We start from the raw sequence: 20,247 nt of genomic DNA on the forward strand, positions 1-20,247 counted from the left end.
TCTGCTCCAGTAACCAGCAGTTGGACACAGCCCACAGCTGCACTGCAGCTGCTGGTTGAGCCCACCCTTGCACATCCCTGCCGTGCCTGTCCTCAGTAGCTGGCCTTGAGACTCAAGTCTGTCCTCAGCTGGCCCCTGCAGAGCCTCTCTTGTCCCCACAGAGGGAGTCACACGAAAATGGAACCCCACACCCTCCAAATCAGCCCAGACCTTGTCCCTCATGCCAAAATAGATGTGTCCAGCCCAGACCTAGAGCTGCTCCCACCCCTGGCTCCAAGTCCCCCCCGCTACTTGCTGGCTGAATCCAGCTCACTGTTCAAGTGACACAACCTCACTCCAGGCTGCTGCCATTCCAAACATGCAGCCCTTGGGACCCCAAGTCCCATTCCAGTCCCTGCCACTTTGACCTCTGTGCCCACAGAATGGAGTCCCCTCTTCCAGGGAAGGGTGAGATAGAGTTAACAGATAACACGGCCGAACAAGGACACAGCCGTTTCCCAGACCCGATTAAAAGTCATCTTGACCCCACCCCTTCCCTACCGTCAATCCCTCCCACAAGCTCGAGGGGATTTTGCGTTCATGCTACGACTTGGTGGCACAGTGTTCAGGAACTGCCCCCGGAAGGAGATTCTGTACAAAGCCTCCCAACTCCTCGTCCACGTGCTGGGAAGAGTTCTGCTTTTACCATCTCCGCAGGGCACAGCCTCAAAGCCGACCTGCACCTTCCTGGAGACCACGAGCATCAAGGGCAGCCGTGGCCCTGCGAGCCCCCATGTGACTCATTTGGTTAGGAAGAGATTAATCACCAAAGCACGGGCTTGTTTGAATAACAGTATTTAATCTGTACAGGTTGAGATATCATAAAATGCGACATTCCTACCTCATCTTTAGCATCATTCCCCTGGAGCTGAGCCCTCACCTGCAGAGGGCAGGTAACCACCACTCCCCAGCAGTCCTTTGCAGTGCAAAAGTCACAGTGCAATTGCTTTAGTCCTAGACAGATGACTTCCCTCACTCAAGAGAGGGGAGATGTTAAAGCTCAAATGTTGATGAAAATTGTTACCATTTAGGAATGCAAAAAACCCAGCTATTGCACACAGCCATTTCCAGCTGAAACTACAGCAGTTAATTGTTTAGCTGCCTGTACACTCCACACAGTTGATACTGATTTAGCCAAGAATGAAAGTAAAGCCAGTAACAAGATTTCAGAGTGATACAATTGTTGGAGGGCAGAATCTGACAAGCAACTCCACAAGTCAAAAGCGTGCTTAAGAACAGCAGGAGGTTTTTCTGTACAGGGAGGGGGTATGAGCTGGACAGAGGTCACCTTCCAGAGACAAGCATGAGAGGAACATCGGCTTCAATAGAAAGCTATGAAGTACAATAGAACAAATCTGTTCATATAATTGTCAGGATAAGTATTTGACATAGTTTATGTAGTAGAATACAATACTTGAACATCTTTTAAAAATAAGCACGGATTTCATTTCATATATACACAACTGATTTTAATCATGTACTGAAAATAAATTACAGGAAATAACTTTAAAATGCAACAGAAGACAAGAGTTTCACAACAAACATTCCCATTGATTTTTCCAAGGGGGTGAGAGATTGCAGTGCTCAAGGCAGGTAAATATCACAAATATATCAAAAAACTTCAAATTGTTGATGCATTCACACATTTACATGAGCCACAAACATTCCTTTACAGGAACTGCACTTAGCTACCACAGAACCAGGTTTTGCCATAAACTACAAAACTTTGATACAAAATCGTATTTATATATTTATATTTCATATACATGCCCTATCTGTGATTTCTTAAAAAATAAAAACTAAACACACTGTACAGACAATCCTAACTCATTGCTTGGTAGCTGTAGGCAACATTTTTGGATGGAATTTCTTCCCCAGTAGAATTAATGGCAATATTATATACATGAAGGCTAAACTGCAGAAAAAGACAGCTCAGTTCCGATATGCACCTCCCTCGGGACCAGGTCTGCGAGTTCAAGGCAAGACACCCTCCGTGCTGAGCCACTGCCTCCCTGACACCCCAGTTCTGCACATGCACCTGTGTAACACTGGTAAAAGGCAAGAAAGCAAGAGACGCGTTGCAATGGAGTGGCGGCTCCGATGGCTCCAGCGGCCGCGGGAGCTGGCAAGGGCGGTGCCGAGCTGGGGACAGCGGGGGAGAGCACAGCTGGAGAGGGGCTGACCGTGACACTTCCCTGAAGTCAGCTGCTGCAGGGGACAGGTTCCCCCCGTAAGCCAGAGCCTGCACGGACTCACAACGCTGGGGAAGCTCCCCTCCCTCCCCCACACACGGGGCACCAGGACCAGGTAAAACTGAGCCACTCCCTCCCACCCCAGCGGGCTCCATGGCACCAGTTTGTCTGAGAAGCTGAGCACTGACAAATGTAACTCTTCCCCGGTGATGGCAGCAATCTGTGAAGCCAATCACACTAAACTACTTCTACAGTTGATTGTAAACTTTGGTTTATTTTTATTTATTTTTTATTATTATAGAGTTCTCATGGTACAGCAAGCATGTCTAGGATGAAAGGGCAGAGTTGAAGAGGAGACGAACTGTCAGTCTGTCTTTAGTCTGGCATGGTGAGCCACCTGCTCGGTCAGGCCTGCTTTGATAGAGTTTTTTACAGACTGCCTCATATGATCCTCCATCAAATTATCACTCATGGGCTTCAACACCTGTGGAATGAGAAATGTGCAAAAGAAACAAGAAAATGAGGGAACAAAGGAAAATAAGATATAAAATCATATAAAGAGATGAGACTTGAAATCATGAAAAAACTTAGAATGATGAAGTCTGACACAAAGAGGAATGAACTGAAAGAGAAATGAATTTTGCTGCTAGAGTAATGAGGTTAAAGCAGTCACATGCTATGGACACAAGTGATACCCCTCCTACACAGCAGTATTTCACTGAATTCAAACCACTTTACAGTTCCTAGAAGATGGATGTGCAATTCCATACCCCATATGCAGCATCAGTCTGGTATGGTTACAGCATTTATGCAGACCGGCCCAGACGGTCCAGCTTATTGTCCTATATGTGTAAGTGTGAACACTTCAGATACAGAAAGAAAGTTAAAAATACTGGCTAGTTTTTCTTCTTGTTATTGTTGGATGAGAGTCGCTGTCGCGGCACTGATGTAAGAGCACGACGAACGGTTCGGCGTCTAAGGACTTCAAAGAGTTTGGAAAACACCTAAAACACGAATTCAGCTGTTAGGAAAAACGGCTCTCACAACACAGCAGAAACTCAATCAAGTTCAGAAAAACAAAAAAAACCTGATTGCCAGTAACTTCTCACCTTCCTGGGATTCCTCTGAAGCAAGGAGGGAAAAGAAAGGCAGAGATTCAGAAAAATCAACAGCAAGAATGAGTATTTAATCAGAGTGACTCAGACAGGACCTGCAGTGCTTTGCATATTACTGGTGATGTGCAGCTCTATCAGCAACACTGCTGAGGTCTTTTGGAGACCACCTTCCTCCAGCCCACAAATGGCAAACTCCTGCCAGCACAAGCCAAAGCTCTCCCCCTCCCAAGAAGGCAGCAGCCAAACCAAGCCTTCTGTGCTTGGGGTATCCTGCAGCAGCAGCTCCAGCAGGACTGGACAGCCTCAATTTTAACCACTAGTGAGCGGTGCTAACTCCAGAGTTAGTTACTGATTAATTTACTGATGCTCATTTCCCTATTTTTAAGAATCCGTTTTTTCGGCTCCAGTGTAGCTCACAACCTGACTGGGAGCCTCAGCAGGTTGCTCAGATAGGCCTCGTGTACCAGTGCCTAGGATCAGCCTTGAACACAGGAATTTCCCAGCTGTGGAAGCAAGCATCTGTGCAGAAGGCTCCAGTTAGTTATCTGCTCATGCCTTGCAGGACACACCTTAATGTCACCCCAGACAAGCTCAGTGCACCCTTTATTTCCAGTAACAACAGCAGGAAAGTGCTTCCCTTCTGCTGGCACTGGACAGAGCTAGTCAGAATGCTCCAAAAACTACTGGTCAGGAATTCTCTACAATGACCTTACTGGCACCACTGTGTCAATGAGTTCAGGCAGCAAAATCTCTATGCAGAAAGTTGTTTTCTCCAGCTCTACTGTCCTTACACTCACATCTTCTCTTTCAGGAATTTGTTGAATACTCCTTGCAAACAGCAGTTGCACCCACTGAAGCTGTCACGGACAGCGCAAGTGTCCCTGATGGACAAAACCTGCTGTGCACCCTCTGGCAGCAGCTGCTGAAAGCCATCACTCAGCCAGTTCTCTCCAAGGACTAATCAATTCCTTGCTCTGAGTAAGGAAAGGGAGTTTTGAAGAGTCCCCTTTACCATCTAGGTAACCTTCTGCACCTTAAGTAGTACTTCTTTGACAATATCCTAAGCTTAGTTAACATTCCTTGTGTGCAGCATCTGTTCCTGAAGAGAGCAGTCACACTACTGAGCAGATTTTCCCTTTGGCAGCACTAGCATTCTCTATTAGGTCTAGACCAGCTTTTCCCTCTCAGCACTGAACAGAAACTGTTTGATTTGTCTGCTCAAGACAGCAAGATTTTGCAATAAAAACAGATACCAACCTGTTCCCATATAGCTTCAGCGATCTGATCAATGGCTGTTCCAACTTCTCTGAATTCCCCAGAGTACTTAACGTATGCCCAAGTACAAAACGATATAAGAGCCATCCCCAGCACGAGATTACACAGGGCAGCTATGGAGTTCATGCCAAGGAACCCAGTCAGTCCTGAGATTATGTACATGGCAAACATGACTGCAAATAGAGTGGCAGGGGTACGAGCAGCATAAAAGATGTTTTTGCCATCGTTGTGCTTCACAAAGTTTGCATAGATCTCTTCGATTTCCACTTCCAGTTGCTCCTGGTAGCGCCGGCAGAACTCCTCCCCTCCCATCTTCTTGACGGAGCGGAACTGCCGGATGGCGCTCTCTCGGAAATCCTGGTGCTTCTGCTCGAGGTCCGACGGGGCAATGTAAGGCTTATCTCCCCCACACACCTGTGGGACAACAGGTACCATGGAGTCACAGCCGGAGTGTCTGCTGCTGCAGAGAGCACCTGCCCCTCGCTGCCCCCACCCCTGCAGCTCCCTTGGCTCTGTGAGCCCCAGGCCCATCCAGTGAAGCAGCCAGAGGTATTCTGGATCCTGGCAGGGCAGGAGCCTCACCTGTCCAACCACAGACCCACAGCACAGCACGGAACTCATCCTTCCACTGCTCTCCTCAGGCAAACCCAGAAGGACAACAGCCACACACGCACACCCCTGCTTCTTCCCAGAATGAAGTCCTCCACATCCCCCAAAACCCCCTGGAAAATGCCTATCAGTTGCCTCTTTCAGAACAGGTTTTTCACATTGCCCAGAGCATGTTAAACACCAGGAGCTACTGAGGGATCAAGAGGCCACCACACAAATAAGTGGCACTGTTTTCTTATACTCTTTGACACTGCACCTGTTGTTCCTTACGTTTCAGGTCATTAGTGGGACAGTATTTTGGTTATGCACACTCAGCAAAGGAGGGCTTTAGTTCATGAGGACAACTCAGAAGCTGCAGCAAGAACTACCTTTACATAATCGAGTTTTAAATCCAAAGAGTTCCCACTTCTGTTCTTAAAAATAGAAGTTTCAGAGCTGTGTCAGATCAAGAACATCATATGAGACATCTGGATAAAAAACTATTCCATAATTTGTGCACATCTCTACAGTGATATAAAAATATACAGTACTGGGGAACATTACTATGGAAACAAAGTCTGTTTAAAAGAACATCTGTTTCTGTTTATTGCCTGCTCCAAGTTAGGAACCTTGCAGCTACAGTATCTCAACAACCACTGAAGATTCAAGTTTGGAAGGCAGACTTGGCACTTAGTATAAACAACACATTTACTATTTCAAGACATTTTCCAAAATGGAAATAGGGGAGTTCCCTTAAACCAGCAGAACATTCTCCAAACAGCCTGCTAACAAATGGAGCTGGCTTATCTGCCACTAGCACTAGGGTCTTACTTTAATCTCAAAACATCTACTTCAGCAATTAAGGCCACAATTAGCCTAATTAATGGGGAGCTATGTTTGTAGCATATTCTCACACCTACTGGTCTTTCTGGTTGTACAGCTTCACAGTAAGCACAGTCCTGTTAAACTTTATGAGACATGTAATGGTTTCCAGAATTTCCTATGATATTTCCTATGATAAAACCTTGCACACCACTACATTAAAGTAGGAAATCCATCCAGCATTCAGCTTAGAATCATAGAAGATCACTATCTTCAAGAGAAGAAGCAAGTGGGAAATTACAGACTCAGGTTTTTCAAACTAATTACTGTATTCCAAGGGGTTTGTTTAAATTTTTAAATCACTTCAATACTTGCATTTTACAACTAATGAATAGCCACAATTCAGAAGCATGAAACTACAGAACTAGAATTCCACTGCTGTGCAACCCTGACACAACAAATGTCTGCTCACCTGCTTGTGCATTTCATGTCACAGGATTCTGAGATGCCTGTCAAGAGCCACAGAGGGAACTAACATGTGGGAATCCTGCCAACACCTCCATTCTCATACCTCCACATCACACACCCAAGCTCAGAGCACAGTGCAGAAAACACACAAGTCCTGGCCCTGAGTTACCTTCCCCCACTGAAGTGCTCACACCCAGAGGACAACACAGAAGCTGAAGGCCTGTATTTGCATGTAGGTGTTTAGGAAAGGTTGTGCCATCATACCTGCTCCATGCCTTTGCTGTACAAGTCCTTTGCTCCTGCCACAGCAGCAAGATTGTTCGCCTCAGCTGTTGCCTAGAAAACATGGAGCACCCTTTGTCATTCACAGCATTCCCAGGTTTTACACAGCACTGCACTCCAAACATACCCCAAAACCTCCAGAGTTCCTGATGGCCAGGAAAAGGCCACACAAAAACAAGTGAAGTTTAGCAATATACATTAAAACATTGCTCATGATGAAAAGCCTGTATGAGCAAGCTGAGGAAAGCTGAGTAAAGGCAGCAATCTCCTCTGAATGCTCTACTGTTAAAAAACACATAAGGGTCACTAAACCATTATAATTTAATCCTGGCACTGGATTACTTCCAGTACCAGAGAGGAAAGAAGGAAGCTGGGATTATTTCTACATTACAGATGTACAGTTCTGGTATCAATCATAATTGTCAAGTTTGTTAAGAATTTAAGTCTTATTTTCTACCTGCGTCACGTTAGGGACAATTATTGTAGTTAAAGCTGCAAGATGTAATTATCTGGATATCCCCCAGCAAGTTACAGGAAACCAATGCTTAAAGAGTAAAGCAGCTAAAAAACCCAATCAACCAGACAGACCCCAGCTCTATTTGGTTGATTTAATTTAATTTGGTTGATGAAACAGAGGGAAAAGTACTCAACCAATCCAGTTCAGGTGGCTTTCAAAGTACACAGATCCTTCCAGAACTACAGCTATGAGGGGTAGACTCAGGCCCACAGCAGTCATGATTCTTCAGTTGCAAAGAACTTATAAAACACACATATTCTAATCAGATTATTTGAAAGAAAATAAAATACCTGCAGCATAGATTTCGGATGAGGTAGCTCCTCTCCTTGATAGATTTTAATGTAAGCCTAAATGGGAGGAGGAAAGAAAGGTTCATTTTTCTAAACATTTATGTTTAAGGAGAGTAAGAAATGAGGGACGATACAAAGACAGAGCTCAGATTATTTCTCTGTAATAGTGCTAAATACTAAATTATGCAATTTTCTTCACAGAAGTCTGGCAATTTTCTCCCCTTCATTTTCCTATGGCTGAGACTGGGGCCCAGCAGAGCACCCTGAGGAGACATCACCACTGTCCCAAGATGTGACAGGTTTTGACAGCAAGTTTCTACTCCCTCAGATGTATAAGGTCTTTGCTAGACAGGGAATCTTCACCCATGACAAAAGAGTGGAGATGACTATCCCAGCCTTTCTGGCAAGAGATCTGCCCAAACTGACCCCAGTGCAGGGAGAACCAATACTTACATTTCCCCATGTGCCTTGATCTACTGAAGTGCAGGAGGAAAGAAAACAGATCAAGGCACTTTCTACAGACAGAGCTGAGCAGACAATACGCTTCCAGAAGCAAAGCAGGCAGCCTATCCCACTGTGCCCCACCCCACTTATCCTCAGGTGTCCTTTCCTTCTCCAGGGTTTCAGGGGGCTGGAAAAGAACACACACTTCATTTCTTGTCCAGCCCCCACAAGCTGGCCCATGGCACAGCTCCTGGGGACAGGGAAGTGGGACACAGCAGGGCTCTGGACAAGCTGTGCAAGTTACACCAGCAAGGCCACTCTCAGCCTCTTGATGGGGGTCTGTCCTCACTCTCCTCACACCACTGCTGCCTTCCCTCCCTGCCCTGTCTGCAAGCCCCAGGCCTGAGGAGTTTTTGCTCCAAGGAGGAGAGAACAAGGTTATCAGGGTCCCCATGTACTCGATGCTCTAGGTTGCAGAACAACCTACAAAAACATATAGAGTTATACAGGACTCTGTTCCCTTGACACCCTCCTTGCTTCTGTAGCTATTTCCTCCAAGTAAAGCCCTACAGTTTCCAACTCAGGCCTCACAATCTCAGCTTCAGATGCACAGCCCCAAGGGAGCAGTCCTCTTTAGTTACATAAGCATGGCATTTCTGCAGCACCCCACAGCACTGCTTCCTGACTGGATACAGGATGCCAATCAGCTTTCCAGTAGAGGTTTTACACTTGGGTTTTTAGGATGCAGTCCTTTCTAAACTGCTGCTGAACACGCACTCCCTGCACTGTACCTGAGTGGGTCCTACCAGAGAAAAACTGGAGCAAAAAGCAGCGTGCAACAATGTAAACAGAGAGAGTGAACCTCTGTGCTCCCGTGCTGATTTTACACTTGCCAGAACAGCCATCCCTTCTGCATCCCATATCATGTCTTTCCTTCAAAAAGTTACTATGTTTTACAAGTGAAGTTAAATGAGCTCTGGTCTCAAATTCCTTCCTTGCATAGTTTGTTTCATAACATCAGCCTAACTTTTCTACCCCAAAAGCAGCAATACAAAATTTCTGTCTTGAGGAGACAGCGGCATCATTCCCACAAAGCCAACTGTCCTTCCAATTAAAAAAAAATAAGGCTCCACACACCAGACCAATCCCTGGTGATGCAGAGATTATATTATCACATTTCTGCTGGTGTCACCATGATACCAAAAAAGCTCAAGACTAACAGCTGTGAGTATCCTACATAAATATTTCAGAGCACAGTGGTGCTACACATGCAAGTGTTTAGAAAGCACCTTCCTTACATGTTAAAAATCCAGAAGGGAGTATCTGAAATTTTCATTGCATACCTAGCAGTTTAAGAGCTGCTTTTCTATCTGCAAAAACTACATGAGACCTACTTTAATTCAAAATAACCAAAATAAAGAAAAACCCAACTGGGTTTTTCAAAAAAATAATCTAATAAAGCTTGAGCTATTTCAGCCTACTTACAGAGAGGAAAATAAAAGCCACCAACCCACAAATTTTGCTAACAGTAGCTTGCAAAGAGCTGTACTGTTAGGAAGTAGTGTGCCAGTTCTGGAAAGTCAGAGTAATGAAATGAAAATAAAAGTGAGCTGATCAACGAGTGTCAGCCTAGATATCTTATCTTCTCTGGGAACAACATGGCCTAAAATTAGAATACTGTCTTTTAAGCTATTAACAGAAATAATTAGTATGAGTTTGCTTACCTTGAAGTATTCTACAAGATCTCTACAGGTCACCTTGGATCCACTAATCTCTTTTTCTACCAAGTTTTCAGGGGCAAGCAGTAACGGTATCAAATTCCGCAGTTCATTCTTAAAATCCTCATCTATATCTAGTAAAATTCAATCAAGTTCAAGAAAAGGTGGTTAGTTTTCAATCTTGCATCTCCTAAAGGAACACTGATAGCCCACAATCCTTCTAAATCCACAGCATCACAACTCTGAACTGCATTTTTAAGATATTTAAAGGCTTACATACATAATATAGCTTTAGTAAGTTCCACCTACTCTTAATCTACCCGTCTTAACTCCAGACTGGGAGAGCAAGGTTCCACTGTCCTTTCAATATTTCAAGTGCATTTCCCCAATCACACCAATGCACAATGACCTCACAGGTGTGTGCCCTCAGCACAGCAGGGGCTGGCATCCCACCACTGCCACTCACTTTTATAGCCTTTGCCATTCTGATACATTCCCTCTGTTGGGGGACACACACCCATTGGAGGAATCCTGACTGCCTCTCATTCTGCAGGAGCAGAACCCTATGGCTTTTATTTCAGCCATTTCAGAGCTGACCTGTGGTTCAGCAAGTTCTTAAAGAAAAGCCTTTCCAGAAAGTTAAGTCTTTAATCTTGGGAATTCTGCCCTCTGGAGCCCCTAGTTATCTTTGGAATCTCTATTTAATGACCTTTAAGCATGTCTCAAGTTATCAGATTACAATGAACAGCTAGACACAAAGATATCCATTCCCTCTCCCTGCTTAATTCCTCTACTTTTATATCACTAAAAAGAGCACACAATGCACATTTCTAAATTCTGCAGCTTCACCTTTTAGCCTTATGTTTTCCAGTCAGGCATTTCAATAGCTAACCATTACAGTGCTTGACTTCCATCATATACAAAAACAAACTCAGTGTTCTGAATCAAGAAACACAAAATGAAAAGCTTCCTACCATTCAATCTCCCATCAAAATTTGGATTTGTTGCAACTTTAAGACCAGGGTGGGGCAACAGGAAACACCCAAGATTACTGAAACAGGAGTGAATATGCTTCCTTACATTCTGTAGCTCTTCATGTTGGTTTTGCTTTACCTGAAGGAAAAAAATACGGCATTAAGAACTGCTACCAGTTCTGCTATACTGCAGGCAAGATTAACCATCATCTTAAAAGCACAAAATTGTGTTTAAGCTTTTATTTCTGAACCTAATAATGTAAACTTTGCCTATAAGTAGAAACACCACAGATGTATTTTATTAGCACATGGAGCCAGCTCATGATGCATCATTGTCGTGACAGCAAGGCGTCACTTAGAAGATCAGAACAGGACTATGGGAGATAACTTACCTGCAATCTTTTCTCTAGGAACTTTTTTCCTCCTTCCAAGCCATATGCATGTTCATAAGGATAACTCCAGTCTCTAATTAAAAACATTAATGTCTGCAACAGGAAGAACAACAGCCGTGAATGGTTTGCATCATTCCTAAGGTCAAAAATTCTATCACACATGTGATTATTTTAAGTATTTGGCTGTTCTAAAACTAAATATAGATTACAAGCAAGGATTCTATTTAAGTTTTTTTGTACATTTGGCTGCTCTAAATGTAGCAGTCTTGTAGTTCTGTGGTGCAAGTGTTTGCTTGTTTAAAAAACCAACTAAACAGAACACCCACCACCAAACAGGACCTTTTCTCAGAACCATCTCCCACCAGCAAGGACCAACCATATCTCAGAGTAATAAAGAAGGCAGCACAAAATTTCTCATCAACATCTGCATATCACCTGACATTTTGATTCCTTTTATGCCTTATAACTCAAGAAAAAGCTATACTTGCCCAAAATGTGATCCTCTTCAGCATTTTTCCATTGGGTTTTTGCAAAGCCATGTGGCAATAGTGAAGGAAAACTAGTCTTGCAAAGAACTGGTTACCTTCAGCCCAACTAATTTATCTGCAGGAATTATCCTGAGCTCATTTTCTACACATTCAACTGCTTAAATCCATTTAACACATAGTTACCTGAAACGGCTTTTGGTAGATTTCTTCCATAGCTAGTCTTCCATATTCTGTAAACAACTGAGAGAAAGAACAGTGTAAGGATGTGCCACATAGAAAACACATTTTTCTGCTGTGAAATATTCCATTATGTCTTTAAAAAATAAAGCATTCAATCTTACAGCTTACTATAGGTTTCAATTTTATATCTTACTATTGGTTGAGAATGGCAAACAAACCTCAATAATGAGTATACTAACCCTCAGTAAGATTCAGGTAGGAGACATGATTCCCACAGGCTTCACAGTGCCATTCCTGAACTGTCAACACACTGCAGTTTTAAGTGGGTGGCTTGTGGGCTATTCTCAGAGAAAAGCTGGCTGCATTTCTCACCAAGTCAGCTTCCAACACTTGCTCCTAGGCTAAGGAGGTAAGCCTGTCTAACATTTGCCCCTTACTTCCCACAAAAGGTTTATTCCTGGAAATCCCAGGCAACTTGGCTCTAGCCAATATATCAGACACTTAAATACAAGCCAAGTTCAGCAGCTTCTCAGATCTCTGCTTCACCTCATGACCTTAACTAATAATTGTTCCTTCCCTCCAGCATAAAGGCAAGTATCAGCTGTCCTCCCCTGACTGTTTTCACCATCTTTAACTCCAGCAGCAGCATTCCTTGCTGGCCTGAGCAGGCCAAGCCACCCACAAGAGCAGGAATGAGGGACTGTGCTGGCTGCTTCAGCACAGGTCAGTAGTGGCAGGGATCCATGCCAGCCTCCCTACAGATACTGCAGGTCGAGATGATGGAAGCACACCAGAACTCTCCAGTACCAGGCAATCATTATTCTGCATTAAACTAACTCCTGGAGGCTCTCAGGTAGATTATGGCTCAAAGGAGCTCTGGTGTTGATCACAAGAGCACCTGGGAACTTAAAGACTAATTTAACACAGCTTAACTTCCAAGCCCTTGTCAGAGACTAATAGTATTTCACAATTACATAAATTTCTGTTAAAACAGAAATTCAGAATTTCTTTCCCTCAGATGATTCCCTGCTGCAAATTTAAATGCATGGGCATCCCCTACCCAGTGGTGTTTGTACTTCTCATCCTTCTCTTCCCTTCCTTCCTTCAAATCTCACCCTCCAGTAGAACAGAGATGGATTGTTTTATTCAGATTACAATGAGCCTGTTAAAGGACCAAAATCTTGAGGGAAGCCTGGCTTTCAAGTAATTACCTACAGATTTTTTTGTTTTCACTGCTTGGTTGGGTTTTTTTGGGGTGTGGGGGTATGGGCCCAGTGATACACCCCTGCTAATTGAGAACAGTTTCATAAGACTACTTTTAGTTAGTGCTCTTCTACTTCCAGCACTGGCAGCCAGTCTGTTGCAGCACTGAAGACACACAGAACAGTTTTAAGCTGTGACAAGGTCATGGCCTTGGCATTTGGTAATACACAAGCTATTCTCTAAAGCTGCAGGTTTTAAGTTAAGGAGATAAGGTTCTTGCACCATTCACATGAAGCCATAATTCAGTGGCCTTTGACCCCGATGTTGCATTAGAGGATAAAAACCCCATGGTGAAGAGAAGACATTCTCCTGCTTTTATTTCTAAGCAGGATAAAACTCTGAGGAAGTTTCTCAGCTGCAAAAACAGAGATGGCTTCTGAGCAGAAAACTCTGGCCTGACCCGAACTCCAACACTTCTTTACAAACTGGTTAGGAAATAACATCCATTTTCCTATTTTAGGAAAAAAGTGGAACACTGGAATTTCACCATGAAGGATTTCCATAAATGATTTTCGTTTCTCACATTTTCCAGGAGTTTCAGAACTTGCAATACAGAGAACAGACTTGAAAAGAATCAGCCAGATTAGAAGCCTGTACTATTTTACCTCTACACTGGCACAGTAGAAGCATCATGGAGTTGATGCAAACACAGTTTTTACAGACTGTACCAGTTTTAGTATCAGGTCAAATCTGGTGTTTTACATGAAGCAACAAACAGCTCCCAAGTCAGTTACATGGATAGTAACTTCTAGAACATTGTCAAGACTATCAGTTCAGAAGCAGTTTAACATAAATTCACCATATTCCTACCTGCAAGTGTTGAAGGTCATCTTCCTGAATATTCTGAGACAAGTTGTATACCTGCAAGAGACAGTCAGAATTACAGTGTCCCATGAAACCACCATCTTACATTCATATAGTCTCTTTCACATTGAGTAGTTTTGTTCCCTCCAGCAAAAGTGTAACTACCCAAAAGTCAGCAAGCAGAAAGGTGTCACAGAACACATCTCAAATAAAAGTCACCTCCTTATTAAAAAATTATTCACCACAGCAAACTCCACAGGACAGAAGTAATGCTCTACATATTCCTGTTCCCTTTAGGTTGTGGCATGTCTGAAGAAAGCCACTTGTCACCCCTCAAAAACCTGCTCACTTTTGGCACTTCTAAGGCACGAGCTTAGAAGTAGTTTTGAGTATAGCACAATTCTCAGGAGCTTAACTGACACTTGAACAGAAGCAGCAATTTGAAGTTTGGCTGCTCACAGCATAATGTCACCCCAAAGTGTATCTACAGCCTTAAAAAAGATTCTGTAACACATCTGTAAAGAAGCAGTTGCTACTCTGACATCTTGGGGGGGAAGAGGATTTCCCAGTTCTATCAGCAATTTAACTCAGCCTGGCCTTGCATAACCTTGATTCCACCAAGCAACTTGGGTAGTTTATGTACCACACTGAAAATAAGAAAAAGTGTGGAATTTGAAATCAGAGTTGGCAGAAGATATGTAGGTGAACTTTCCAAGTGTGGCTCAATAGAGCATATTCAGGACAGAGGGCTCTGCCATTATTTGCCAGCATGGATATTCTCACCTGGACAGAGCTCGTCATGGTGCTCAGGGCAAAAACTGTTGCACAGTCTTTGATAGTGGATTGGCTATCAAAGGCACCTTGGGTATCCATGAGTAGTACAGCAACCTGCAGAGTTGGAAAGAACAGCAGCAGTTAACCACATCAGGGACACTTTCACACTCCTGGCCACTGGGGTCAGTCTCTGCCTCAGCCAGCTCCCTGCACACAGGATTACACACACCCAGAGGGCCCTGCCTCAAGCCCCTGGCCTTGCCTGCCTACCTTCCCCCAGAGCAAGAGCCCTCCTTGGCCCAGAGGGGGTGCCATGCAGACTAACTGACAGCTCTCCTTCACTGGAACAACATCAGCCTCAACTGCAGATCTAGCATAGTTCATTAGAGCAAAGAGTAAGATGGTTACTTATAAATACACATATATATCTTAATTATTGTCAGCAGAAAACAAGATAATTGATATTGTCTGCTGAAATGACAGGGAAGGAAGTGATATTAATGAAAAAAAGTTTATCAGGCCACCTCCCATCTTTGGCATCTACTACACTTCCCTTCTCTTTCCCACTGACAAGCAAAACCAAGTGATTTGTTCCCAAAGCATAAGCAGATTCACACTACATAACTGGTTTTTAACCAAGGAAATGTTTGGTTAGCTGTAAAATTTGTTAAACACCACTAAGCCACTATTTTTAAAATCCATGTCCCACAGATTGGGCATCAGATGTTTCCTCAGCAAATGCAAAGGGTACAAAATTTAAATAACCTAAAACCAATGGTTCAGAACACAAATAGTTCAAGATTATCACCACTATTGTGGAGCAAATATTTATTAATGACATTAACACTTCATTTCAGCATAAACACCTCCAAGTAAACTTTGCAGTTAAACTGACTTGAGAGTTAAAAAAGAATCAAGTTAGTGCTTTTTTCCCTACTGTTAGACTTAGTCCTTTTTTACAGACTGCCTGCTAAAATTCTATGGAAGGACCAGCTTCCAGACCCTGAAGTCCTTACAGCCATGCACTACATTTCACTAGAACACAGCTAGAAGTTAGAACATATTCTCACCCTTCCAACAACAGTGTGTGTTACAGAGCTTTCCCCCAGGCATTTGTCTGTAGATGGTATTTATAGCCATTACAGTTTACAGCATTGCCAGGATAACCCACCCATCAGCCTGGACAGGGTAGACTTTGCCAAAACAAAGTACTCTCAGAATGAGACCATTGCTGAATTTTTCTGCTGGGTTGTAAGAATCAATCTCCATCCTTACAGTGATAACAGTTTCCAGATATATTACACAGCTGCTCAGGGCAAAGGAAAGCACCCAATGCTCAAACAGCCACCTTGGAATCCATCCATGACATTAAAAGTGTACACAGAGGCAAAAATCCTACTTAAGTTTTAGAATGACAAAAACAGTTCAGGCTGAAAGGGACCTCTAAGGATCATCTTGTTCCAATCCCTCTGCCAAAGGCAGGGACACCTTCCACTTGCTTGGAGCCCCACCGAACCTGACCAGGAACACCTCCTGGATGGCACATCCACGGCCTCTGTTTCATTTTTTTAAAATAAATAAAAAACAACAAACCAAAAAAAAACCAAACAACCCACCATACAACCAAACCAGGAAGCCTACAACTCCTGCAAGGGAGACCCTGAGTAAATGAAGGTAAGTTAAGCACTCACCTTTGTTCCATTAGGTTTTTCAATTACAAACACTTCACTCCAAATCTGAATGCCAGTGGTTTCCCGTTCACATCCACCTCTCCATGTAAACCCAGTCAATGGCTCGGTGTTTCCACCTATCCAGCAAGGAGAAGTCTACAAAACAAAAGGAAAAACTTATGTAAAACCAAGGAGGAGATTTCTATTTTTTTTAACATGCTATGTTTTAGCAGACTTCCACACTTATTACATTTTCCTCAGAGCCAGCTGACAATACTACACAAAATATTAAAACACAATGCTATTCTGCTGTGTTTCAAGATCATCCACAAAGCAACCCCATGGTATTTGAGTGGCTGCACAACTTCTCAGTCACTGAAATGTAAGTGTGCACAGTTTTTGAGTCTCCAGCACTCAGAGGTATTGAGAACAGCACAGTTTTGTCCACCAGTTCCACTCTCACAGCTGAGAAAACTCTGCTCAAACACAACTGCAGATATTTCAACCCAGGAACAGCCACAGGAATCTCTGCAAGAGACAAAACACCTGATCTTAACTTAATCCTCTCCCTTCCCCCTCACTAACAGCTGGCTAAGCATTTGAGTCCCCACACTGACAGAAGCCAGTACCAGACTCCCAATGCCATCTCACAGAAGCCACAGAGAACAGACAACAACCAGAAGATTCACAGTCTACACTTGCCAGTTACAGAGAAAAGGTCAGTGTAAGAGTTTGATAGATGCCAATCAACCCACCCATATTAGAGCTGAGAAGCCATCTGAGAGGGGAGTACAGCTGGCAGCTAACAGTCCTGGCTGATGGAATTGTAATGAGGTCTTCAAGGACAGGCAATGCAGAGCAGCAGCTCACCCACAAGAATCCAGCCATCATATGAGCACATCTAACCCAGAAATGTAGCTCATGCACTGGCAACTAAGGAGGATGAGCAGGCACCCCAAGGAAGTTTCACTTTGATAGGTTTTTCTGTAGCTCCTTCATCAGTTAAACTGTTGTCTGCCTGCCACTTCTTTCATGGAGGTTTTCAGTGTATACAAAGCTTTCTTTCACAGGCTAGAACACAGCAAGCTGGCATAAGAGACATTTAATGAATTGCCTTGAACTGCCCAGAGTAGATTACCAGCCAGGAAAGAGTCCACTGAGAAGGTCAAAGTGGAGATTTCTCAATTCACTTCTGGGCTCTACCTTGCTGACTCCACACTGGCAATTTTCAGATAACGGCTCAAGACATTTCTTCACATTTCAGAACACAGCAAGAGTACCCAGGGACTGAACAGAATAAAAATATTTGAAACAACTAAGTGAAACTGTTTATTTCTAAAGGGGGATGGGAAAAAAACCTGCACGTTTTCCTCATGCTAGCAGCAAGCAGGCAATCCAGCAGTTCTGTACTAGCATTCTCCCAAATGCTAACAGTGCACCACTCAACTCTGCTACTTGGATCAGACAAAGGTGAGGTAAGCAGATAAAAATTCAGAAAATGAGCACAGGTATGCAAGTAAAGAGTTCTACAGGGCTTTACAGGTGAGTTGTTTGGGTTTGGTTGTTTGGGGATTTTTCCCCTTTGCTTGTTTATTTTGATAGGTACATACACCTCTACCAGAGGCACGACACAAAACCTGAACAGCTTTTCCCTGTAGTTTTAATAACCCAGAAGATGCTTATGCTTCCACAGACCACTCTAGAAATGAAAGCTCCAAGCCTACTTTGTGCTGCTGCACCCATCAAGATACAGTTTGACAATGCTGTATCGTACCTCACATGTACATGTCAATGGACTACAGCTTTTTACTTTTCAAAAAGAATCTTTTATTCAGTATGTTCCATTTTTCTTTTATACAAGAATACTTTAGCCCATTTTGGTCCAAACATTATTCCTATTCATATCCCTCCAAATTGTAACAAATCAGATCAAAACTACACAGACAGTTTGACAAGTCCTTCAATGAGCACTAGATATGACCTCATTTGATCTCACAAGTGATTCATATCCCAGGAGACTTTGGTGTTTTAACAGGCTCAACTTCACCTGAAGTTGCTTCATCTTATGGATGGTGTACTTAAGCCTGCCTCTGACTGACCTCTGCATCACTTTGAAACGCTCCTGGCTTGTTACCTGCATCTTTCCTTAGCTGAAGCTCAGTATTTTACGTACCCATCCATCAAGCTGGCTTGATAGATATTCAGGAGATGGGAGGAGGAAAAAAGGCTCTTACCTGAAATCAAGCTAGAAGTTGCTCTACAATTTTATCGCAGTCACCTAAAGGGTAACTTCTCTAACTTTACTCCACACTAAGGAAAAACCCAATGCGGCTTTATTTGCCTAATGCATTAAATCACCTTGAGGATTAATTCAAAATAAAAAGGTGACACTCCTGCAAAAAAATAAACTTTAACATCTAAACCTACAGGTATTGCTGCACCCAACTCTTACTAAAGCTTAAGGCCACTGGATCCTTGCAGCAGCTTGATGAGTACACAACTGCTGCTGTTCCACTTCAAAAGAGCAATCACAGCACTAAGGATCAGTGCTTGAAACCACACATCCACCTCCCTGAAGGCAGTGAATCCTACCTGTGACTGCAGCTGGCACCAGTGAGATTGTTACAATGGTAACTTTCCACATGGCTTCTGGCACTCAGTTTAAGACAAAAAAATGAGATTCTGAAGGTTTTCTTGGCAAGTTTTTCATTATGCATGTTAGCATCCACATACAGGACACCCCAAAATTGCATGATTGGCACATGAATCGAATGCAGTTGTTTTAGTATTCTGTGCAATAATTAGTTCACAGAAGATACAGACTTGCAACTGAGCCTGACTAAAGATGGAGGGCTCAGACTAAGTACTATAAAACTATACCAAGATCTCTCCTCCTGTACTAAATTTGGATAAGCAGAGGATATCATTTGACTTCATACAACTCAAGAGCGCTCCAAAGAGGAGGCGTTGCATTTATCCTCCATCACCCCCAGTTCCCATCAATCAGTTTGCAGCAGTTCTGATGCTTGTCAAACTCCTTCCCTAAAGCCAATTTACGTCACTGAGCTGGCAGAAAAACAACTCAGCAAAGTGCAGTGTCTTCTGATGCATCAGTGAGTTGGATCAGCTCAACTAAGGGTCTGCAAGCAATACATCTTCACAATGGAAATACCTGGCCAGGAGCAGCACATGGAGAGCAAGACTTCTCTGCTCTTGGTAAGAAACAGTTGTTAGAGTACATGGCCAAGCTTGCTTTCACCTTCAGTTTAAAAAAAAAGCAAATGCTATTTTGAAGGACATTTATAGAAAATTGAGAAAAGTGACTGCACAATAAAGGAAACAGAGCTGATACACAAGGCTGAAACAGCATTTCAATCTGTTTGGCTATATGAACATTTGTTTTATTTCACAATCTGAAAATTAAGAGTATTTGTTTAAAGCCCAGCCCTTCTGTTTTCAAAAGGAAACTCGCACTACCTCTACCCAGCCTGGCACCTTGCTCAGATCATTGTATGTAGGAGTTTTCATTTTTCTTTGCTTGCAAGGATTGGTGGGGGTTTTATTGTTTGGTTAATTTTGAATGCCATCCATAATAAATGAAACCTTCTTCCTCCCTATGTTAAAAGAGTCTCAAGAAGTTAGGAGTACCAGCTTGCTACTCTGCATGCCTCCTACCCTGAGACCTTATCCTCAGGGTCTTTCTTCCACAGCTCTTGCAAAATGAGGGAGAGGAACTCAATAACAGGCACCACTGGGATTGAGAGAAGGAAGTCTTCATTTGCCAGCTACCAGCAGTTTTTCAGCTGTACTCTCCTACTTCCTGTAAATGCAGCATTCATCTTGATTTTCCCTCAAGCCAGCTAGCACAAATTAGCTCCAAAGAACAGTGCACAAAAAAGGAATCAGTTCTGGGTTTCTAAGAGCTTCAAAAAGCAACAAAACACTGGCCTGT

At 43.2% G+C, this 20,247-nt stretch overlaps 1 protein-coding gene across 6 annotated transcripts in view; it reads right to left on the minus strand.

The window, feature by feature from the left end:
* Positions 1-2,477: 2,477 nt before the first annotated feature.
* Positions 2,478-20,247, minus strand: part of ATL2 (atlastin GTPase 2) — a 38,619-nt gene continuing 20,849 nt past the window's right edge. The window contains exons 4-16 of one of the 6 annotated variants that reach the window (XR_010359471.1): positions 16,317-16,451; positions 14,635-14,739; positions 13,858-13,908; positions 11,788-11,844; positions 11,117-11,209; positions 10,725-10,863; positions 9,757-9,884; positions 7,589-7,645; positions 6,764-6,835; positions 4,604-5,035; positions 3,341-3,355; positions 3,002-3,235; positions 2,478-2,715 (exon numbers count right to left, since the gene is read on the minus strand). Coding sequence is in view for 5 of the 6 variants with exons in the window: in XM_064415061.1 (XP_064271131.1) it covers positions 3,128-3,235; positions 3,341-3,355; positions 4,604-5,035; positions 6,764-6,835; positions 7,589-7,645; positions 9,757-9,884; positions 10,725-10,863; positions 11,117-11,209; positions 11,788-11,844; positions 13,858-13,908; positions 14,635-14,739; positions 16,317-16,451 (1,392 nt within the window). In the remaining variant the exon portion in view is untranslated. Of the gene's footprint in view, positions 3,236-3,340; positions 3,356-4,603; positions 5,036-6,763; positions 6,836-7,588; positions 7,646-9,756; positions 9,885-10,724; positions 10,864-11,116; positions 11,210-11,787; positions 11,845-13,857; positions 13,909-14,634; positions 14,740-16,316; positions 16,452-20,247 lie in introns of all 6 variants that reach the window. The other 5 variants (XM_064415061.1, XM_064415064.1, XM_064415060.1 and 2 more) reach the window with 5 other exon arrangements.

Source organism: Passer domesticus, chromosome 3 (genome assembly GCF_036417665.1).
Source record: "Passer domesticus isolate bPasDom1 chromosome 3, bPasDom1.hap1, whole genome shotgun sequence".
Taxonomy (NCBI): Eukaryota; Metazoa; Chordata; class Aves; order Passeriformes; family Passeridae; genus Passer; species Passer domesticus.